The 25,212-nt window shown below is 37.4% G+C and overlaps 1 protein-coding gene and 2 pseudogenes across 10 annotated transcripts in view; 2 read left to right on the top strand and 1 right to left on the bottom strand.

Moving 5' to 3' along the window:
- The window catches only part of Ulk4 (unc-51 like kinase 4), a 623,492-nt gene that overhangs the window by 555,415 nt on the left and 42,865 nt on the right, over nt 1-25,212 (bottom strand). For all 10 annotated transcript variants that reach the window (XR_007105971.1, XR_007105973.1, XR_007105972.1 and 7 more), the window contains exons 15-18: nt 24,851-24,911; nt 23,140-23,321; nt 22,245-22,291; nt 13,263-13,341 (exon numbers count right to left, since the gene is read on the bottom strand). Coding sequence is in view for 7 of the 10 variants with exons in the window: in XM_047532456.1 (XP_047388412.1) it covers nt 13,263-13,341; nt 22,245-22,291; nt 23,140-23,321; nt 24,851-24,911 (369 nt within the window). In the remaining 3 variants the exon portion in view is untranslated. The remainder of the gene's footprint in view (nt 1-13,262; nt 13,342-22,244; nt 22,292-23,139; nt 23,322-24,850; nt 24,912-25,212) is intronic.
- On the top strand, nt 7,224-7,928 carry LOC124969494 (3-oxoacyl-[acyl-carrier-protein] reductase-like; annotated as a pseudogene).
- LOC124968893 (cytochrome c oxidase subunit 7B, mitochondrial-like) lies at nt 8,602-8,943 on the top strand (annotated as a pseudogene).

Below are 25,212 nucleotides of genomic sequence, written 5' to 3'. Positions count from 1 at the left end.
AAACCATTAAGGTAGAGAGGGCTGGGGAAAAAACAGGGAAGGATAAGGGAAGGTACTGGGGATTTAAACTGATCAAATTATTTGCATGAACATATCACAATGAAATCCAGTATTCTGTATATGCACTAATATGCATATTCTGTATATGCACTAATACAATATTTTTTTTAAAACAAGCACTTTTATACCAAGATAGAGTACTATGCCTAGGACACAGGAGCTACAATGGAAAGAGATGCATAACCTCTTTCCATCCTTCTCTGCTGCCTTCTGTCCACTACAAACAACCTGACAAAGATGAAGAAACCATTCCAGATAGAAAGGAAATAAGCCAGAGGCATATGTTCCAAGTATTGCCACACTATTGTGGAAGGTCCTCTCTTCTGTATGTAACATAAACATCTACAGGGGTATAGATGATACATGTTTATTAAGGAGCAAAAGACATTTTCATGTAGGAACAGAACACAAATGTGTTGACTACATAAATGCTTTCTGATAAAGTCAAATTACCTTTGTCCTATTATTAAAATGGGTCTTTGAGATGCTGTAATAATTTAAAAGTTATGGCACAAAGGACATAATACCAATACTACAATTCTGAGCTTGCTATATATTACTAATATTTACTTGCTACTACATTCTTAAAAGTTATATCTCCAACTCTCCTTGAATAGTAGAAAAATAAAGGAGGTTTATTTTAAATTGCATTTTTCTGCTTCAGGGATCAGTTCTGATTAGTTGTGTTTTGTGCAATTCTTTCCATCACCAATTCACTTTCCGTGTTTCTTTCATCTAATAGAAAATTAAATGTGACGCTTTGCTAGGTTCCCAAGGATAACTAAATTACATTGCATTCAAATATATAAGCCTCATAAATGCTGCTCTAAAAATATAGCAAAGGTACATTCATAGTGCCCCAGGTAAAATGAGCATCAAAATTAGTCATAGCAGAAAACACAGAAGCTAAAAATGGTTCTACAAGATGTCAGATAAGAAATTAAATGAATACTATCATTATAAGAAATTAGGAGGCATGCCTTTTAAGAATTATTTTATGTGAGATGTTAATTTTATGCAAAAGTGATTCAAATATGGCAGTTTCCCAAATGATACGCACTTGAGCATCACAGCTTAATACAAGAAACAAATCAAGAATGTTTCACTTCATTTTACACAAAAATGAGATGATTATTCAACTCCTGCTTTATCATTTTCAACAAATATGTCTCTCATGCTGTCCAAAAAGAAACAGAAAAGATTGAAATTTTGATTGTTACTGTAATTAAAACTTATGTATTAATATAGAAGAAACTTGGTTTTACAAATTCAGACTCTTCATCCAGCAACTGGAATGTCTCTCCCTTTATTTCATATTTATTGTTCCTCAATAGTTTTGTGTTTTTCTTTCCCCAGCATCACTGAAGTACAATTGACAAAAAGAAATTATATATAACCAATTTTATATATACACATATGTAAAATAAGTTTAACAGAAAACATACTGAAATTAACTATGTAGATGATTAAAAATGATATCAATTTAAGTTCAGGACTACAAATCCAGAAATTATCACGTATAGTGTCTCATGTGATATGTGGCATCTTATGGCCCCTTAATAGTCTACAACAATTGAGAAAACTACCCCAAGGCAGCAGCAGGGTACAAAGTACTTTGTGAGAATGCATTAAAAACAACAAAAAGGGAAAAAATGTAAACTAGATTTCACCCCCAAATTCAACTAAGAAGTTTTTCTAGAAGGGCATTCAATTTCTACACGTTGCCAACAACAAGAACACCTTTACTTTGATATAGGTTTTAGATAATATAAATAGGAATGGCTAGTTTACTCAAAGACCTTCTGGTCTGTGACATTATGGCTAGTGCTTCTTTTGGGATATATAACATCACTGTTGGTAATCCAGTCTTTATGAAAGGTTGCATTTAGACACACTCCATCCACTAAGGGAGAACATTTTCTCTGAGATTCCAATGGGGAATCATCTGAAAGCATAAGCCTGCCTTTGATTCCCATTCCCTGCCAAGCAGCAAATGTAATCTGGAGCCTAATTCTAAAAGCATTCTGGGGGCAAGTGAGGCTGCTGTGCTCACCCATACTGATGCTTCCAAGCCCCAACTTGCCAAAGGTTGTGTGATGTTGTAGCCTCTCCTCAGCCCAATCTTCTGACCCATGCTCACTTCCTTACCTGATGACAGTGGCTCCCTGTGCACAGAATTCCTCCCCCACTGTGTTCCTGTCATCACACTCAGCACCATGGACATCCATGTGAAAGACACACCAGCACCCTGAACATTCATGACCACATCACTCCATTCCTTCACCTTTTCCTTCTCCCCAGCTCAGTCATTCAACCACAAAGTCAAGTTCCGGACCTGAGATCTCTAACACCTCAAATTCAAACACTGTCTTATCACCACTTACATAGTCTAAAACTTCATTATTCAATGTCTTTCAGCAATATTTTTTTACACTGATCAAGAATAAGCCAACCCCTGCTCAGAGCTTTTCTTCACTAGCTTTCCTTCACAGACTAGGCATAGGGTCCTGGGGTATAAGACTCAAAATCATAGGGCCTCATGCAAGAGGGTTTGGAAGTGACCCCAGAAGCTGAACCATCTTCTGGAGACTGCCACACAACTGGGCAGACTGGCTTCATTCACCCCAAGTTCTTCATCGTACATTTGGTTTCTATGGAGCTCTCTTCTGTTTCCCTGGTGAGCAGCCTACCCTTTCTCTGAGACAACAGTGTCACCTCTTCTCCACCTCAAACCCCGTGGGTGCTAATTGTGTTATTTCCAATGGTGACCTTGCTGCATTAAGTCCAGAGTCAGCAGCTGTTGAATAAGAGACTGCTCCATTCTCCTACCACTATCCACACCCTCCAATGCATTCACACTTAGTAATCCTTTTTTCCTGTGATAGTGATAAAATGTCCACTCTGTAAGGTCAATAACTTTGGGTCATTTCCTCCTACACATTTCTAATGATACCTCATTTCTATTTTTCTATACATATATCCCAATCTGGCTTCCACCTCACAAATTGTCCTTTGTGAGTCACTAATAAACTTCACCTTACCAAATTCAACAGAAATATCTATTTTCCACTTTATGTAACTGTTAGGATAAAAAGTTGACTTTTCTCCTTTGTAGAACTCACTCTTCTCTTACCTTCCAACAAAGCGACTCTCCCAAGTTTCTTTCTACTTCCTCACTGTTTGTTCTCAGTTTCCCTTATTACTTCCTGTTTGATTGCCTCCCTCCTTAGAGAACTCCATGAGGACAGTGTCTGCCCTGCTGGTCACTATCTGCAGTGCTGAGACCACTACTAGGTTCAAGGATGGTGCTGATTAAATATTTGTTGACTAGATTGGGAAAAAAATGAATCCATACTTGACATCCTATACAAAAGTAACTTAAGATGGATTATTGGTCTAAATACAAAACTCAAAATATAAAAATTTTAGAAAGGAACAGTAGAGAAACTGTACCCTTGATTAGACAAAGGGGTTTTATTTTTGTTTATAGGAAAAAAATACACCAAAACCATAATCCATGAAAGGAAAATTGATAAATTATCTTTCAAAAGGTAAATTTATCAAAATCTGTCTTAATTTTAATCAAAATTAAGAACTTTGCTCTTTCTCAACTCCATCTTTGTTGTAGCGACAATTGGGGTTGTGGTTCAGTCACTGACATACAGCTCTTTGTCCACACCCAAGAGTTACACGCTTTTGAAGTAACTAGCCAGGAGACGGTCACTCAGATTAAAGCTCATGTAGCCTCTCAGGAACACTGCCCCAGATCAAGTTGTGTTCCTTGCAGGAATCTCCTGGAGGATGGGCCAGTGTTGGGTAGAGGCCCTGAACACTTTGGAAGCAGTCAGCTGCATGCAGGCCCTGACCACTTTGGAAGTAGCCAGCTACATGCTTGAAGGTAAAGTCCATGATTCCCTAGGCCACGTTAGAAAAGTGGAAGATCAATTTCCCAAGGTGGACAAATAGGAGAAAAAAGAAGTCAGGCTGGTCCAAGCAGCAGATGCAGAACAACTGGCACTTTGTCAATGTTGTGCCCACCTTTGCCAACAATGGCCTCAAGGTCAACTCTTAAATCCTATAATCTCTGCTTTCTCTAATAAAGCGACTTCATCCAGAACAACAACAACAAAAAATAAATAAATAAAGAACTTCTAGTGAAATTATGTCATTTGCAGGGAAATGGATGGAATTGGAGAGCATCATGTTAAGTGAAAAGAGCCAGTCACAAAGACAAATACTGTGTTTTCCATCATATGTGGAAACTAGAGGAGGAGAAGGAGGAGTCATAAAAATAGAAATGAGATGATTAGGAGAGAAGAAAGGGCGCAGGGGGAAGGAGGAGGGGAGGGTAAGGAGAGGCACTGGGACGTAACACTGACCAAACTATGCTATATGCATGCTGGAATGCACCATGATGAAATCTATCATTCTGTATAGCTAACATGCACCGGTAACTTTTTTTTTTAATTAACTTTTAAAGACAATAAAAAGACAAGTCACAAACTAAGAAAATACTAAAAAACATTGGATCAAGGATTTGTGCTCTGAACGTAAAAAGAACTCAGATAGGCAGACAGGCATGGGTAGGTGGATGGGAAGGTAAATTATACTCAAAACTTAGCAATAAGAATCAAACAATCTTAAAGATAATAGTTTCCCTGAGACCAACTGATCCATATCCATCCAACCACATCTCTTGTGACATCCTTCCCAACTGCAAAGTAACTTGGGTTTTCACTAGTTTCACTAGGTCCTATGTCATAGAACCTCTGCTATTATCACTCAAGTTAAGTTGCCTGTCTTGTACCTTCTTATAAAGCCCAGTGAATTTAGTAATGAGTGAATGCAAATATAAATCTATTAATGTATTCCACATATCCCATATGTATAGCAATATGCATATATGGGGGGAATATAAATTCATCAGTGGAGTCATCTAAGCCTTGAACTTGTTTAATGGGAAGATTTTCAATAAAGTATTAATAGATATAGGACTCCTCAAACTTTTCTGCATCTACTATCAGATCCAGAAAACTGTATGTAGGCAACTTCTCTAACTAACTTGAGCTATCAAGTGTGTAGGCGGAGAGTTGTTCAGGTTACTCTTATGGTTTAGATATCAGGTGTCCTCCAAAAGTTCATGTGTGAGACAATATAAAAACATTCAGAGGTGAAATTGTTATGAGAGCCTTAACCTAATCAGTGCATTGATTCCCTTCTAGGGATTACTGAGCAGTAACTGAAGGTTGTTAGGGTGGGCTGGAGGAGGTGGGTACTGGGGGCATGCCTTTGGGATGTGTATTTGGTGAGCTGAGCTTAAGCTCTCTGCTTCCTAAATGCAATTCCCTGAGTCACTTTCCTTCACCACACTTTTTCACCAGGATGTTCTGCCTCACCTTGAGCCCTACAGAATGGAGCCAGCTGTCTATAGATTGAGACCCATGAAACCATAAACCCCAAATAACTTTTCCTCCTTAAAATTGTTCTTGTCAGGTTCACTGGTCACAGCAACAAAGAAGTTTAATAAGTTACAAAAATATGAACTACTGATTTTGTTGGTTTTTACCAATTGTTTTTCTCTATTATTACTTTACCTATTATTATCTACTGTTAAGTGTGTATTAGTATGCAAGTGTGCAAGCATGTATATGAAAGTAAGTGTGCAACCATGTAAGCGTGTGAATGTGCAGGCACGCAGGTGTGTGCATGTGTGAGCATGTAATTGTGTGGGTAGGTGTGTAAGCATGTAAGTGTGCAAATGTGTGCTGACATGCAAACATGTGTGCACACTTGCTTACACACACACATTTACACACTCACGTAAATGTAAATGTGCAAGGGTGTATATGTGTGTGTACATGTGCAGGTGTGTGAGCAGCCCTTCACAGGCTATGCTCTCTTAACACTATTTCTAACAGTTTCTTACAGAAGTGGCTTCAAAGCTAGGGGATGATGATTCCCAAGAAAGGCCTGTGAAATGCTGCTGCCAGGAAGCAAGCACATTATTAGAGACAGTGGCAGGGTCACGTCAAAGGCAGAAATGAGTAAACCTGAAAGGACTCTCAAGGGATAGACGTGGGACAATGCAAGCAACAAGACTAATGACCAAGAAGGACTGAAATAAATGTGTGTTTTTATTTGTATATACATACATACTATATATACACTTATGGGTATGTGTATGTATGTGTGTGTGCATGTATATATATATATACACACACACATATATATATGCACACACACACATACATACACATACCCATAAGTTCTCAGTACAAAAAAACTCAATGGACATTTAAGGAGATTGAGGCACAAGTTCATCCTTTTGAAAACTGGCCTATGAAGGGAAAGCAGCATGTAAGCTGCCTTGCTAAACACATTTTAGAATAATCAAATGGTTCATCAGGGAAAATTCCTCTAAGAAAAACGTGCCACTATCAATGGAAAAGGAGTTACTGAATGAGAAAACTATCACTTTGCAGCCCTAAAGAATTAATGCATCTAGACAATGATAATCAATGCTAAAATTTTTAAGTGAAAGTGAGGAGTAAGTTTATAGTAAGACTAACATCTGAAACTAGTGAGCAATCTTAAAACGCTACTATCAAGACAACCACATATATGCCTTTCTTTGTGAGGCAACAGAAATACACAGCACCAGCTAACAAGAATTCTAACCCCCATCAAACCCCCCAAAAAGTGAACCTGGATCTAATCAAGGGTCTGTATCTAACCAGTCTTTCAGGCACAGGTGATAGAGGTCTAAGTTAAATGACAAATGTTTGACATTCCAGTTTTGGCTAAGACATATGGAAATCTCTCTTTGATAAATAAATAGTACCCAAAAGTAATAGGGAAATATTTGACAGTGCTTTCATTGGGCGCAATAATGTAATTGTGGCTATATATTTTAAGTTCTTTTCATGAGAAAAAAATATTTATGAGTATGAGAAAAAATATGATTTTCTTGAAATACTCTAGCAAGAGAGAGAAATGAGAGAACAGGAGGGGAAACAATCAAGAGATAAAACAAGATTCGCAAAGTGTTTTGTCTGCTAGGGTTTTATGCTGTGGTATGGTTTTATTTTTATTTTTTTAAAAAGCCCCAAGTTCTCTGGAGAGGGGCGCCCACCCCAGTCAAGTTTTTGACTCATGGGTCCAACATGAACAAAGTGTGTGCTATTTTTGGAGGTTCCCAGGGTACTGGTTAGGCAGTAGCCCAGTTGATGGCCCAGAAAGGCTACCAACTGGAGATCATCGCCAGAAATCTGGAAATGATCAAAGCTGCTGCAGGTGACTTTGGTGGAAATCATTTAGCATTTAGCTGTGATGTTGCTAGAGAACAGGATGTTCAATATACATTTGAAGAGATGGAGAAGCATTTAGGTCAAGTAAATTTCTTGGTAAATGCAGCTGGTGTTAACAGTCTTTTAGTAAGAACAAAAACTGGGGATATGCTATCTCAACTTAATGCTAACCCCTTGGGCTCCATGCTGACATGGAGAGCTGCCAGGAGGACCATGATTCAACAACAGGGAGGGTCTATTGTTCATGTGGGAAGTAATATACAATTAAAAGGCAATTCTGCCCAGTCTGTGTAAAGAGCAAGTAAAGGAGGATTAGTTGGATTTTCATGTGCACTTGCTAAAGAGGTAGCAAGAAAGAAAGTTAGAATGAATGTAGTTGCACCAGGATTTGTTCATACAGATATGATGAAAGACTTGAAAGAACAGTTAAAGAAAAACATTCCTCTTGGAAGGTTTGGAGAAACTTTTGAGGTGGCACATGTGATTGTGTTTCTTTTAGAATCACCATATATTATGGGACATGTGCTAGTAGTAGATGGAGGATTACAATTTGTGATATGATTTAGGGACTGCTCAGTTATAATGGTGATTAGAATCAAGGGCATACTTTGGCTTTGATAAAACAATCATACTCCCTGGGTGACATTTGCTAATCAAACCTACTGATGCTACCAATGTTGATTTCCTTCTTTATAAAAATGTCTGAAAAGAACAATTTGTGGCCAATTGGTTTATCTCAAGGGTATGTATCATTTGTCTTGGTTACCTCATAGTCCATATCAATTTTAATATATAGGCAGGCATTTTGTGAGCAACATAAACACATTAATTTACATTTTGCCTCAAAAATGGAAAAATTATATTGTCTAATTGTGATGAATGATTTCACTGTATCACTGAGGGTGATTTTTCTAGAAATTAACTTTTGGGGCAGTTGCCAAAGTTAGTATTTCCAGAACATTGATTAGTTGTCAGTACTTTAGCAACCCTGATAAAGTTAAACACTGTATTGTTTTGCATGTGCTTAGGCAATCCATTTTTTATACAGTTGGAAAAAATAGTATCAGTTAGACAAAGACATGAATTTAGAGTTGATTTCTTAGAGTGGTATTACTCTTGGTTGAACAGCTGGGCAAAATAATCTGCAAATTTAAATGCGGGGCAAGTGGCTCATTTTGTAGACACTCCCAGAGGTAATGAGGATTAGTCCTCGAGGTTTTAATATAATACAGTCATGAGCTACATGGATCTCATGAACTTAGTGGGTTTTTACCTACAAAAACTCAGTATTGAGGGTGCCTGGAACAAATTTGCACCAAACCAGCAGCTTCAGTTGCTGCACATATCCAAAGATGCACTAAATCATCTCTAAGTCTGAAGCATTCAGCAAACAATGGCAAGGCAGAGCTAACCAAAATGTGTAACTGATTTCCATGACAAATATGGTAATGTGGTATTAGCTAGTGGAGTCACCATCTGTATTGCTGTATGGACATACATAGTAACACAAATTGAAATAGAATGGAACCTGCCCCCTGTTGGCAGAGTCACCCCAAAGGAATGGAGAGATCAGTAATCATGCCAGCTGATGTAATACCGAATTTCAAAACCAACTTACAATTGATGCCACATAAAAGCACTGTGTACCTATAAAATATGGCATATTGAGGAAATAAAGTACACTTGAAACATTTTTAAAAAGTTTAGGAAGCAACATTGAGAGCACTTTTATATTGTGAATATAATGATTCTTACCCTAAAATTTTAGAAAGGTAATTAACAATTACACATAAGTAATCATAAAATATTTTAAATACATAAGCAATAACAATGAGTTAAATGTCTTTAAAGAAACAAAGCAATAATCTTGAAAGAGAATGTTTGCCTGGTCATAGAGATAAAGATATGAACTAAATGTAAAATATTGGGTGACACCTTTCTCACCTTGAACTCTCGTGGGGAATACTGCAGTTTTTCAATGTCACCACGTTCATGTTGTTTTTATTTATCATTTTTCAGAATGTTTTAAATATTGCATTCTGAAATAATTGTTTAACAGCTTTATTTGAAAACAGAACATCATTTTATCTAAGAGAATTATATTGAAAATCAGTAAATATGAATATGATATACTAATAAATTCAGAATAATAGTATTATAAGTCAAAAAAAGATTTTCAAAGTTTTGATAATTACTGGAAGTGAGTAATGATACCTTATTACTCTACTCTACTTTTATATATATATATATATTATGGAAATTTTACACAATAAAAATGTTAATGAAGGGGTTAACCTAATACCTATTCCTTTCAATTCTAGAATTTTCTGTGTCTATACTCAGTTTCCTAAAACATATTCGCTGCATGCTTGAGATGACATGTAGCATAGTACCAGAAATATCCCCGACGAATTATTACACTTAAGAGCCACGATGTGGCAAATGTGTTATCTAGGAGAATAAAGTGAAGATGGCTATATTTTTCTATGGAAAAGCCAATAAATGCTAAAAATGCATAGAAAAGATCATGATCCGTTCTTATCTGTAGCCATGAAGAGATAAAAGAAACCTAGAGTATATCATAAGGACAGTAAAATAGATTTTTTATTGGTTCCTTCTGTGTCTTTGTTTAAAAAAAAAAAAAACACCACCATACTTTTCCTATCATTCTTTTAATCATTTGTTTCATCCTTCAGCATCCAAAGCCTGATACACACGCAATTTGGCTGGCTTGGCACCATGGGATACAAAGATTCCTGTGCCTTTAAAATGCTTACAGGCTCTTCAACCAGTGTTTATTATTCATGGTTATTAAAATGACTAGAGAAATCAAAATTCATCTAACACCTGAAGTTTTTATGAATGATTTACTGAAAATTCTGTGTAAACACCCAACTGAGTGGTACAGAAACCTGGGCTCAAAAGTTCTGAACCTATAGTTCCCAAGTCCCCTCAAATCATGTGCAAGATGTTACATGAATTTTTCTAGAGAGGATAGCCTGGCTTTCATTAATCCCATTAACCTAAAATGGTAACAATCACCAGTAGAATGAAACCAGTTTTTTAGAAGAAATTCCTAAAATCATGAAAACACTGCACTGTATACCTGCTGAAATTCCATACATCTGCTTCTTCCACAAGTTAAAAGATAAATTGTTAAACTTATATAACATTTTTCCAGTGTTTGAGTGACATCTAGTGGTAAAATTGTCACATTCAATTGTTCACAAAAGAACTGAAAAGTGCTTTAAGTAAAATTTAAAATGGCAACACACGTCCTGGGGAGTGTAGCTCAGAGGCCAGGCACATACTTAACATAAGCAAAGTTCTGGGTTCAATCCCCAGAATTAAAAAAAAATTAAAAATTGCATCACAAAGGAGCAACTGGCAAAATTTCAACTTACCATCTAAACTCATTATCCCAATAAAATTTGGTTCACTATATAGTATGCCTAATTCAAAAGTTTATTAAACATACAGTATTACTTTTTAATGAAATAATTATTATTTCTCCCAAGTAAGTATTTCAAAACATCAGTAAACAGCCAGGAAGGAAACAGTACAAGAATAAAATATATGGAACCTCAGGAACTAGTGCCTGGCCTCTCCTCTCAGCAGAGGCAACATCGGAATAAGAGGGACAGCAGCAAGAATTGGAGAAATAATGACAACACTAAGTACCCAGTGTCTAAAGAGGGAAGCACTAGCCAAGAACTCCAGCTAAGAGCACAAACCACTGTGCAGTTCAGCACTCAGGCCCACACTCTCAGGCAGTGGCAAAAATCAAGTGCCAAGAGGATCAGGCCATAGGTGAGGAGCTCACATAACCGAGCATGTGGGTAGGTTCCAAGTTACTGCAAAGGCCCTCTGTTCAGACCTTTGAGGATTCCTATCACAGCAGAATATATCTCCCAGCCACTTACAGAGGGTCCCAAGCACAAAGATGCCACAGGGGATAAGGGCAGCATCACAATACAGTCTTGGAATCTGACCTGTCTTCCCCAGACTAACCCACAAGGCACCCCTCATCTCCATACCCCTTCCACAATATCCACCTACACACCTCTCTCCCATGTTGTCTAGCTCAAGGGGAGCGTTCCCTCCAGGCAGGAACCATCACAATCCACAGGATAGCTCCGAATATATGATCAGTCTTTCTCATGCAATGTCCTACAGGTGTCTAAACCAAGTGTCTATGAAAGATTCACTCAGGCCTATTGCCCAATGCTGCTGTTCATTATTCTCAATGCTATTCAGCACTGACTAGCACATTGAATGTGCCACACTTCACCCATTCTGCTGTTGGATATAGGGCTTATTTTAAATGTGGGGCTATTACAGATAATGTTGTCGTTATGTTTATACTTCTGTCATTTGGCACATTGGGTTAAAGGGTAATGGATGCTGGGTTACAGGTAGAGATGTTTTCAGCTTTAGGAGATATGGCCAAGAAGTTTTCTAGAATGACTGTACTCATTTACACTCCCATTGGCAACATCTGAGAGCTCCTCCTATCCAGTACTTTCACCATCATTTAGGATTGTGAGACTTATTTTTGCCCATCTGGTAATCATTTTGACATTTCACTGTGGTTTTTGTTTGCATTTCTGTAACTCAGCATTTGGAAATATTGAACATTAGAATTTATATTGGCCAGACTTCTTGGACAATAAGGTCTGCTTTCAGACATTATAGCAATTGGCAAATCTGTCACTCTACAAACCTTATCCAGGAAATAAGCATGTGTTTAAGTACATACGAGTATGTGTAGGTGACTAAAAACCTGATTCAAGTCAGTTTATCTCTCACCTCCTACACTAGTCTGATTCTGCCTTGTCCTGTCCCTGAAATTGGGTGATCCTTTTCAAACATAAGCACAACAGTGTACTCCTCTGTTCTCAATCCTCCAGTGGCCTCCCATCTCATTTTGAATAAAACCCCAAGTTCTTATCACACCTTACAACACATCTACATCATCTAGTCCCTGACACTTCATCTCCTACCAATCATCTCATTCAGTCCTAGCTACAGTTACCCCTCCTCCTTCCTTGAAACAGGCCCACCACACTTCTTCTACCTTGAGTCCTTTGCAAATGCTGTTCGCCCTGTCTCAAACACTCTTCCCCCCAAACAGCTCACCTTATTTCCTCAATTCCTTCATGGCTTCTGCTTGGATGTTTGCATCACTACAGAAAGTTCATTTGGACAGTACTTAGACAAACAATTCCACTAAATGCTTCAAGACCACACAATCAGCTTCTGCTCTACCAAAGCCCCTCTCCTTACCCCACATTTTTTTGACCCTAAAAGCCTTGATACTTTTCATTTATTTTGACTCTTGAGCCTATCCCAGTCCAAGGGATAAAAATCCATTACCAGTTACCTGTAATGCACATTAACATGATAGGTAGAAAGCCATTTTCAGTATTCAAGGACACTCATATAGTCAGCACAAGAGTTTTCACTTCACAGGACTTAGAATTATTGGTTAACTAAATAAGAAAAAATTTCCAGTGTCAGTACTTGAAAGGAATTACTGATATTAGAAAATATCCTTGGTGTATGTATGACCATTAACTATTGGGATCAGTTGTCAAGAAATAATTGACAACTGGTGAGGATGGAAACCAAATCAAGGTGAAAAGTCAAAAGAATTTCAATTTGAATAACACAAAATGCTTTAACAAGGCCTTGTAATTCTTTCACACATCTTCAGTAACAGACAACTGTTGTAAATGAGCTTAATTTGATCTAGATCCTCACTGTACAATTGCCACAATTGCCACAATTCCACAAAGAAAAATTAAGTGAAGGTCAATGTAACACTGCATGTCTAAACTACAAAATAAAAAGCAATCTTGTCATTCGTAACGTGTCAATAATGAAAGAAATTACCTCAATAACAGGTGTATTTTCCTGGAGCTCAGTCGTGTGCGAGGCCAGCAAACCAATTACCCGAGCAACTTTGGCCCGTCTATAAAGGGAGAGAACACACACTTTGAAAGAAGAGCAAGGGACCAAGGAAGCCAACACTAGCTGTCACACACTTTAAATATAAGAATATGAAAAACAAATTCAGTGTAATAGGACAGGCCCATACTCCCCACATACAATGCCTAAAGAAACCACCCTTCACATACAAGGAAAAAAAATGAACAATCATGTCCTATGTAATGCTATTTGTGATTTTAACAAAATTTAAACAAGCTGTCGTTTAATGATGAAACGGAAAATAAACTTTTGAAAAGGTCTTAACCTCAGACAAGAGGGAAATACTATTAACCCTTTTATTTGAGTACACAGGCATTTGGTTTAAGGTCTGTTTCACTTGTTATTGAACTAGTGAGTTTTTATATAAGCAGATAATAATATTAACAGTGAAACAGATATATTTTCACCTTAACAAAATGTTACAATTAAAAATCTTTAAAAATATTATTTGTATTTTAATTAATACTAATTAGTTTTAGTGAGGTTTCTCTTTGGCATTCAGCAAAAAAATGAAGTTGATAAATTTCTAAATTGAACTTCAGACCTCAGTGTGGTTTGAAACACAAAAAATTAAGATTTTTTTTTCCCCCACTGGAAAAGAAAATGGTAAGTTGATTAGAACCACATTTAGTGACACCTGCATGTTTTCTGGCCCAATAGCATGTGCAAATTTTCTGTTCCTTAAACCTTCCCAGGAAAAATGGGGGGCACAAATAAGACTCAGAAGCAACAGAGGGAAAATGTGCCAGGACACTTATGCAGATTCAAGTCCTAGCCATTTCATGATTAGCATCCCAACTCTGAATATAAAGATTGTACTTTAAAAGTGATCATTTTGAAAAAGATTTGGTAGGATATTGTACCAACTTACAAAAAAAGGAACTTCCAGTCACCAGTTTGCCACTGTTATGTCTTGGATCTAAATGTCCCCCAAAGAATCATTAGTTAAAAAGGCTTGGTCCCCAGCCTATGGCACTACTGGGAGGTGGTGGAACCTTTAGAAGGTGGAGCCTAGTGGAAGTTAGGCCACTGGGGCTGTGCCCATGAAGGGGACAGTGAAACTCCTGACCCCTTCCTTTCTCTTTGCTTCCCAGCCTCCATGAGGCCGACCTCCCCACCACACACACCCACCATGACGTACTGTGCTGCCACAGGCCCACTGATGAAGCTAAGCAGCATGGACAGAAACTGCTGGAATTGTGGGCCAAAATAAAGCTTTCCTCCTTTTAAGTTTTCGTCTGAGGTATTTGTCACAGCAACAGAAAGCTAACAAGGCCACTGAGAACAGACCTGGAGTACCAAAATGCCCTCTCTAAATGTCTGCTAAACAAAAATGATCCCACCGTCAGAAACTAAATCACTACATGCATTAGCAGGAAAGGACCAGGCTGCACACTGTAAACAGAAGTGACGTAGGAGTTCCACTGTAAAACTCAAAGTAGAATACAAGGCTAAAAGCATTAAATGAGAAAATTTTCTTATAAACTAAAAACAGCATAACCTACAAAAGATATAAGGTATGAGCCCTCATACAACAAATAACAAAGCAAGAAAAGTAAAGCCAATAAGAGTCAGAAAATTCGATCTACTTTTTCCCCCAAGATCAACAAGAAAACGTGAACATAGACACATTCCAGCATCCACAGTAAAACCAACAAGGCTAACGTAACAGATGTATATATCCAACTCTACACCATGGAAAAGGATGAACACTCTTACTCAATGGAAGAGTGTACAGGACAGTATCAATGACTCCAGAATCACATGTCCTGTGCCTAGTCTTGAGTCCACAGCTAGGATAATGCAGGGGACACTGCCCTGGGTAGTTACTCATCTTTCACGTGCCTAGGTCTTGGTTACCTCCATCAAGTTGTTGTAAGAATCAAGGAATATAATTCATGTGCAGAAACTACTTTGGAGTCTGATTATTTAACTGAATAGATTGGCTACCATTATTGACCATATTCATGGCATAATTTAAAAAATGATTTTATATAAAACCACAAAGATAAATTAGAACAATCCTAAAGGCAGAAATATTATATGGGACTAGTATAATAAAAGTAGATAAGTGGAAATAAAAAGCCTTGACCTGCAATTTAAAAGCACTTTTGTATATATTATACATCAAATAAAAGATGAAAATCTCCGTAAATCACAATCACGTAAATAACGCAAATTAAAACTTGAGACATTCTTTAATGATAGCAGACTAGACACTGATCCCTTAAGAGTCTGCTAAAAGAGAAAAATTCTTTTAACTGCATGATAATTGGAAACAAAGAGGGGCTGAACGTGGAACAGAAATTTTGAGAAATCCCAGATGACAAACAAAAATAGAATCAGACTGACGGAGAATAAAAGAAACCCCTAAGGACCACTGATAAGGACCCAAGGAAGCCCTAGGGAGTTGGAATAAACTAAGACAGAAAGCAAAAACACGCCATTGGACAATTATGAGATTAAGTAACTGCACAGGAACAACTAATGTTCCTGCACAAGGAATAGTTGAGCCAGGTAGGTCTCGCCTCCCTCCCAGGGAAACAAAATGATTTGGGCAGCCCTGGATTCCAGGTTGAAAATGGATAAGTAGTTCTACTGCGAGTAAGTTGCCTTGAGTGGGGTTCAGGGGTGGATGTAGGGAGCAGAGTCTGGTTCCCAGACACTGGAGAAGAAAGGGATTAAATTAGAAAAGTCAGCTTCACTCCAAAGAAAAAGTACTCCTGAGACCTCCAGACTGCCTACCTGCTCTTCAGTCAGCTGAACTCCCAGTACATCTGTCCACCAGCCAGGCAAGGACCCTCGCTTAAAAGGAGAAAAACTAAACAAGCCTGGAGGAAACTGGTATTATGGCCTTCTACATCATTCATCATTTGATCATATTAAGTAAGAACCAGAGATATCAGGCATTTGAGAAATAAACAGCATTAAAAAGTAGAACAAAGCTGGGTATGGTGGCACACGTCTGTAATCCCAGCAGCCCAGCAGGCTGAGGCAGAAGGATTGAAAGTCCAAAGCCAGCCTCAGCAAAAGCGAGGCACTAAGTGACTTAGTCAGACCCTGTCTGTAAATAAAATAAAAAACAGGGCTGGGGATGTGGCTCAGGGGTCAAGTGCCCCCCAGTAACCAAAAAAAAAAAAAAAAAAAAAAAAAAAAAAAAAAAGCAAAACTGTAATGAAAAAGTGACCCTCAGGCTCAAGAGAAAAGAACACAAGTTTTATAATCCTAATGCCTTACCTTAAATATTAATTATAATATTTAATCCTAATATATCCCAAGAAAGGTTTTTTTTTAATAATCCTAACATTCATCCCCAAATACAAAAGTATGCATCATACCAAATGCAGGTAGGAAGAAGGAACAGAGAACAAGAAACTGAAAACTTTCAAAAGTGATTAAAATTCACTGGAAATCCAAAAAAAATAAGCCAGGATAAATACCAAGCTTAATGAGAGACGGGGAACAGCAAACAAAGAGCATGGCAGTTCTTCAAAAGATGGGACACAGTTCACATATGATCCAGCATTTCAACTATGAGTTATATTTGTGCTGAACATTTAAGTTCACACAAAAACTGGCATATGAATACAAACTAATACATACAAGATGGATGAACCTTGAAAACATGCTTAACAACAGAAGTTAACACAAAGTCACATACTATATGATTCCATTTATTTGAAATGTCCAGCACAGGACAAAAATCAAAATAAAGTAGATTAATGGTTTTCAGAGGCTAAGGGGAGAACAGGGCACAAGGTTTTCACTCGATGATAAAAATCTTCTGAAATTAGCACTGATGGTTACACAACTAAAGCCCACCAAACACTACACTTTTAAAAAGTTGAATTTATAGTGAATTACATCACAATAAAAAGGACAAAGTGAGAAAGCAAAAGAAACTTAGAGAGAAGAGTCCAAAGACAAATCCCACACCCGTCCTACTCCTAATTTCAGGAGTAGAAAAAGGATAAAATAAAAAAGAGAAAATACCAAGAAGGGACTGAAGAATTTAGCAGAGCAATTGCTAAAGCAAATTTGGAAAAAGAGATTCCTATATGTGTTCTAGTAAAAATTCCCCAGTTCTGGAATAAAAGAAAAGTTCAGACAATACAAAGAAGATTCAAACGAGATACACACAAGAGGAAGAAAAGGCAAGGCTGGCCCCAGATCCTCCAGAGCTACAGTCAGCACTGGGGAGACAGGACAAGACCAAAGTGAACATGGCTCAGGATGCAAGACAGTCCCCCTGCGCCCACTGGGTCCGACAGAAAGACCCAAGGAGGCGACTACCCCAGAAGCAGAGCCAATGAGAAGCCTTCTTGAAAAAGTAAATAAAAAAACCTACAGAATGATGAAATTTGATCAAGAGGGGAACTGGATTATAGAAATGGAGGAATTGTTCTAAAATGATGAGCATGTAGCCTCATCTTATTCAAGTATAAAACTATTACTAAAAAAAAAAATAGAAAAATACTTAAAATTCAGCAGCTGGGTTTGTGGTTCAGGGGCAGAGCGCTTGCCTAGCACGCGTGAGGCACTGGGTTCGATCCTCAGCAACACATAAAAATAAATAAAATAAAGGTATTATGTCCATCTACAACTAAAAGTATTTTTTAAAAAAGAAAGAAAAATCCTTAAAATTCATATTTTAACGGGCACTTGAATGGCCAAGAGAATCCCCCCAAAATTGAAACTTTCACAGTTTCAAAACTTACAAGAAAACTACAATAATGAAGACAGTGTGGTATTAGCATAAAGTCAAAGACAAAGACAAATGGAACAGAATAGAGAGCCAAGAAATAAATTCTCATATGAATGCATAAGCAATTTTCAACAAGGGTACCAAGAAGACTCCATGGGGAAAGGCTGACCTTTTTTTTTTTTTTTTTTTTTTTTTTTTTCTTTTTTGCAGTGCTGGGGATAGAACCCAGGGCCTTGTGCTTGCAAGGCAAGCACTCTACCGACTGAGCTATCTCCCCAGCCCAGGCTGACCTTTTTGAACAAATGGTCCAGGTAAAACGATATCCTCATGCAAAGGAGTGAAGTTTTGCCCTCATCTTATATCATACACAAATACTAATTCAAAAGCCTATCAAAGACCTAAATTTCAAAGCTAAAACTATAAAACCATTAGCAACAAAAGAGGAGAAAACTTTATGACGTTGGACTTGACAGTGACTTTCTGGATATGAAACCAAAAGCACAGACAGTCAAAGAAAAACTAGTTGAATTGAGTTTCATCAAAATTGAAACCTTCTATGAATCAAAGAACTTTACAGCCCAGTAAAAAAGGCAACTCTCAAGCTGGGAGAAAATATTTTCAAATCATTTGATAAGGGTTAATACCCAGAATATATAAAAAATATTAGTCAATTCAATAGTGCACAAAGGACTTGAATAGACATTTCTCCAGAGAAGATAGAGATAACCAACAAGCACACGAAAAGATGCTTGACATCACTAGTCACAAAAGAAGTGCAAATCAAAACCATCAGATACTACTGGGAGCAGGCTCTCCAGCAGGAAGAGTCATAATAAGGAAAATAAATAAAAAGACCAGCGTTCATAGGACATTGTTCACAATGGCCAAAAGGTAGAAACAATTCAAGTGTCCATCAACAGATGAAAAGATGCACAAAATGTGAAAAAAACGTACATTGGAACATTATTTGGCCTTTAAAAAGAATCAGATTCTAGCACGTGCTATAACTTGGATGAAACTTGAGAACATAAAGCTAAATGAAATAGCCATACTCACACACACACACAAAAAAACAAATATTCTACTCATATGAAGTATATACAATAGGCAAATTCATACAGATAAAAGTAGAACTGAGGTTACCAAGGCTGGGGAACTTATTGTTTAATGGGTAAAGAGTTTCTGTTTGAGATGACGAAGTAGTTCTGGAAATGGATAATGGTGATGGTTGCATGACAATGTGAATGGCTGAAGCAGGAGGATCTTGAAAGCCAGTCTCAGTAAAAACGAGGTGCTAAGCAACTCTGTGAGACCCTGTCTCTAAATAAAATAGAAATCTGGAATCCATACCCAGGCTGGGGATGTGGCTCAGTGGTCGAGTGCCCCTAAGTTCAATCCCCAGTACAAAAAGAAACCAAAAGAACGACTACCGTAGTAAATTTCATGTTGTGCCTAATTAATAATAAATCTGTTCAGATTCAAATATTATAACTTTATCATTTATGAATCATACTTCATAACTGACAAAGATTATAAAATGTGGTAAGTAATGTTAAAAGTTCTAACAAATGAGCACTTGCAAATACACTGGGAATGTATGTTGATACAATGTTTCTGAAGTGCATTTTAACAGAAGTCACAAAAATATTTATCACTGCTATAGTCTGGACCTTAAATGTCCCCTTAAGGTCCATGTGTTTAAGATTCAGTTCTAAGCCTGGTGCTATTGGGAAGTGGTAGAAACTTTAAGAGATAGGGCACACTTAGGTTTTCTGGTCATTAGTGGCAGGCCCTTGACAGGGACAGCAGGACTCTGGCCTCTCCCTCTCTCTGCTTCCTAGACAAAAGGAGGTGAGAAGCTTGCTCTGCCTCACACTCCTGCCATGATGTGCTGCCACAGACCCAAAGCAACAGAACCAATTGGTCATGGACTAAAACCTCCAAAACTGAAAGCAAAATAAACCTTTCTTCTATATAAGTTGATTATCTCAGGTATTTCATAACAGTAATAGCTAACTAACAATTTTCTTCTATTCATTTGTTATAATTCTATGATCTATCCTAAAGGGAAAAAGGAGGATGTATAAAGATTTAGCACAAAAATGTTCAAAAATATTGATTCCAATATAAGACCACCCAAAAACAGTAAATAAAATTATCATTCATAGCATATTTAGAAACATATACCTTAAAAATTAATTCTCTAATTAATGACATTTAAAATATATAATACAAATATATAATAGGCATTGGCTTTAGAATCACACATAATTATAATGCACTAATAAAAATGATAACTATAATTACAGAAGGGAGATTAGTAGAATAGAGCAAGCCAATCAGGGACAAAGGATGAGAGGGAAAGGGAAGGTACTCAAGAATGAGACTGATCAGATTTTTATGTGAATGTGCCAATATGGCATAATAAATCCCACTATTATAATGCATACATACACACACAACTTCTCACATATGTACTCTGTGTGTGCGTGTGGGTGTGTGGAGGAGGAGAAACGGCTAGAGTTGTATCATGTGAATCTAATTTTGTTTTCCTATATGCAGAACAAACTTGGAAAATTGAACAAAACTGGAAAAACCAGAAGCAGCAGTTTCCTTCTTAAAAAAAAGAAGGTTCCTCAACCTAGCTGCCCTTCAACAGATGAATGGATAAAGAAAATGTGGTACATATACACCATGGAACATTAATCAGACTTAAAGAAGAATGAAATGATGGCATTTGCAGGTAAATGGATGGTACTGGAGAAGATCATTCTAAGTGAAATGAGCCAATACCAAAAAACCAAAGGCCGAATGTTTTCTCTAATAAGCAAATGCTGATCCATAGTGGGAGGTGGGGATAGGGAAGAATGAAGGAACTTTGGATCATACACAGGGGAGTGAGGGGAGGGATGGGGTGGGTTAGGGTGGGAAGGATGGTAGATTGAGACAGACATTAGTACCTACATACATGTATGAAAACAAAATTTTTCAATAAACAAAAAAGAAGGTTCCTAGCAGAGAACTTATCTACCTTAATATTGATCATCTACCTCAAAACTGTTTTACAGTTAAAAAATACAGTTTTAAAGCAGTACCTGGAAAGACTGTCTGCTTTAATGTCAGTAGGGGGCACTCCATTCAAAGATAGAAGTTTTAAATAAAAGTGTTTTAGTAAAGATTTCAATGGTTTCTTTTCAATGAAAATTCGGCAAACTTTCTCATATTAAATGCCCAACCATTATCCTTTTCCTTTATAACAAATTTTACTTTGGTAAAGTAACATTGGAAGACACATTAGAATAATTACCCTAAAGCATTTTGTGAATTCACATTTCCCCCTGTATTTGCCAGCAGGGAAAAAATAATTACTATCATGTCACTACCACAATTCACAAAGCGCTTCACCTCCCTCTTCTCATGTGCTGCTCCTAACAATCATGAGATAAGTATGTATGATAATAAGAACTACAACTTCCATACCCCCAATGTATATTAAGCACCCACTAAAATGTAGGCACTGTACAAGATTTTCCACATATTTATCTCAGTTTAATTATTACCAAAAGTATGTCAGGTAGTTACACTATCCCCATTTTACAGATAAGGAAAGTGAGGCTCAGCAGTTAAAGCAATTTGCCCAGGGGGCAAATCTGGAATCCACACCCAGGTCTGCCTCTGTCCTAAACCTCTACCACTTCTTGTCCTTTATACACTCCCCAAGAAGCAGAGACTCAGAAAAAGATTTCAGCGTGTGGTCACATCTCTTTGGCAACCAGAGCCCTGAGCCCTCTAACACCTGATGAAAATGTGCTTTTCACACTAGCAGGTAGAACCCATAAAAAGAGCACTTCTTCCCTCAGGAGTTTACAGACCACAGGGAAGCTACGTGCTACAGAACAGAGAGGTACCAAAGGAAAAACTCGTAGAAGTATAAAACAAAACACAGGATCCATTTCACAATGAATCCTCAAGAGTAACAGTCAATAAAGCCTCTAGACACTGCTTAGATATTCCCAGAATTGTGTTTACAGTAGGATAATGTCATTTTTAAATCTTTTTAAATGAACAATCAGATGCCTCCAGAAATTGCATTTGGACTCAGCACTCATTATAAATATGTATGTTGTAATAACTTCATAAAACCACAAAGAATACTTTAAAATTAAAAAAATGTTACTTACATATCCCAGTTTGGAGCTATTCGCAAATGCTGGACTAGCAACTGGAACTAGAATTTTAAAAAATGTACATTTAATTCATGAAACAGCACAGAAAGTGATAGTTAACAAATCAGATCTTTATACAACTAAAATGTAAATTATGTATCAAGAAAGTGATTTTCAAACATGCAAAAGCACTGAGTACATGAATACAGTGAAAACAAAATCAAATACTTTAAGATTCTCCTACCATTTAATGTCACTTTATATTCTACTCACACCCAATAGACACACCAACTATCAAAAAAGTATCCTTAATACTATCTTGGAAGCAAAATGAACTTAGCTTTTTTTCAAGTCAGTTCCCAAATGAGGGCCCCTTTAGAAAACACCTCCAAACCACTGTAATTCCTCCCAGAACATGACTTCACAAGCTCTGTCAAATCCCTGTGGGTTTACCAATGAACCAAGGCAATCCAAGCAATGATATTCTCAGGGGCAATAGAACATAAGTCTTAGACTCTTAGACTCTTGAGGCCTCCCTTCGATGTCACCTCTGAAGCCTTGGCATTGACCAGGTTGGCCCAGTAAAGGGGCCCCTATTCCACAGGGCAGTTCACTGCAGATGTGAAAAATTTCTTAGAAAAAGTTACTGTAAAACAAAAGCTGAGAATCACAACCCCCCACAAAAATAAATAAATAAACAACGAACCCTGCAATCACCATTTACCCAGTGCTTTTAGGCCTAAAAATTAAACTAAGGATAATTTTCAAGAACCTACGATCTTGATGTCACTTTTTAAACTGTAATTAATATTTCAGCCCCTTGTTTTAATCTCCATAGAAACACTACGGCTAAGCACATGAAGGCAAGCTGTGGCGCCCCTAGAAAAGGCTTTCGCCTTACTCCACCTACCAGCGGGGAGTGCAGCAGCCTGGTGGCTACCTCCTTGTGACCAGCCACCACACATAGATAGCAGAGGAGGTTCAGCTTGGCGCGGGAGGCCGCCGTGCTCTTCTCAGTGGAGTCAATCTGTGAGCATACTTGTTGCAAAAAGTCATTCCAATCTTGGTCTTTCAGAAATAACAACTTGTCAACTGCAGAGGGAAAAAAGTAGTAAAAGTATGTATGGCGTGAAAAAAAAGTGCTGCTGGAGACGATGAGAAGTAAACAGAATTTTGAGAGCAAGGATGGGGACAAAGAAAACCGTAACACTGTCAAAGCAAAGACTCCCCACAGCTGACCCTACTGTTACTCATCCTACAGTCCCCATCTCCATCTACCCAGGGAGACTTGCTAACTGCTTCAGTGGAAAACCGCCCAAGAAAGGCAGGCATGTGACTAAAGGAGAATTGTTCTGCAACATAGGACTTAACAAAATACAAAGTCAGATAAAGTTGTATTTCAAGAAAACAAGATAGCCTTGTATCTTTGTATCAGTCCAGCCCTAAAATACTGAAAAAGCCATAGGTTCTACAGTTGTTAATTTCCAATGAAATTACTGCTAACCGTAACCAGGTGAACACGATAGCTCGAAGTCCTACCTCCAAGTCCATATAAAAGCAAAAGGCAAATGCTAGGAAATGAGATGTCATCTAAAATGTGCAGACAGGCATTGCAGCACACGCCTGTAATCCCAGTTGCTTGGGAGGCTGAGGCAGTAGGATTACAAGCTCAAAGCTAGCCTAAGCGACTTAGCAAGACTGGTCTCAAAATAAATAAAAAGGGCTGTGATGTTGCTCAGTGATTAAGCACCCTCAAGTTCAATCCCTGTACTAAAAAATTTAAATGTGCATACTTTTAGCTGATCTCTTTAAGCAAAATAAATTGGAAAAATAAATTTATAAGTAACTCAAAGGGGAATGAAAGAATAATACTTCAGATAATATTTCATAAATAATCCCTGGCACTGAAAGAACTGTGAATAATATTTTGCTTCACTTCAGTCTTTCCAAAACATCCCTTTTTGAGATTTTTGGGTTTTTATTAGTAATTAAGTTGACCTATATAAAGCAATAGTGGGCCAATTCAAATGTGAATAGTTTATTTTGAATTTACTTCAAATCATAGATACTACTTGGCTATAGTGAAGAATTTTCTCCACATTTAGTTTAACAACTTAAAATATCATTTGTCCAACTATTCAAATCAAGTGTAGGTATGTAAAAATCTCTGGCGGTCACTTCAAATAAGATGTTCATTATCTGAAAGGAAACATAATGAACACTCTTTAAGTATCTCTATTCAAACACTATTGTCACAGCAGTGAGCTGAGTAAGATTTCATTTCTTCATTATAGTCCCAACCCTGGACCCAGAAGGGCTCCATAAAAGAAAGAAAGTCTACCAGCTCTCTTGGGGAAGGGCAGGAGAAGACTCTCCATCCACTCAACAGGAAAACTCATCCACAAGAGTGCGGGACAGCCAGATTCACCTGAGGAAGGTCAAAGGCTGGCAGGGATGGATTGTAGATGGTTTATGATTTGCATAACATTGCCCCAAGAATACAGGCACATGACAAGAAAATAGGAATTTATTTATTCCTACACACATTTCATTTGCACATAAATTTCATATTTCAATCTGAATTCAAGTCTGCATGTTTGTTAAGTCATTCATGAGCCTACCTGAATGGGCTGGTAGATGCAAAATTTTGGGATCAAATTTAACTGGTGGTTGCTTCATAATCTGTAGTTATAAAAGAAAAAAAAAACTTTTAAGATGCCTTTTGAGATTTTGAGACAGATATGTGTCTCTTAAAATGTCCCCTACAGAATATAAATCAATGAGGAAAATAAAAAGAATGTTGTAGAATTTGTCATCAAAAAGAATTTAACAGGACTATTTCAGATTAAAATATAGACAATTTATTGAAATCTTATTGCTAAGATTTCATCTCGCCAAGTCAGAATTGCAATTATCAAGAATACAAACAACAATAAGTATTGGCAAGGATGTAGGGAAAAAGGTAGACTCATACGTTGCTGGT

Source organism: Sciurus carolinensis, chromosome 17 (assembly GCF_902686445.1).
Source record: "Sciurus carolinensis chromosome 17, mSciCar1.2, whole genome shotgun sequence".
NCBI classification, from domain to species: Eukaryota; Metazoa; Chordata; class Mammalia; order Rodentia; family Sciuridae; genus Sciurus; species Sciurus carolinensis.
The sequence above is the reverse complement of the archived record's forward strand: the minus strand, read 5'-3'. Positions and strand labels throughout refer to the sequence as shown.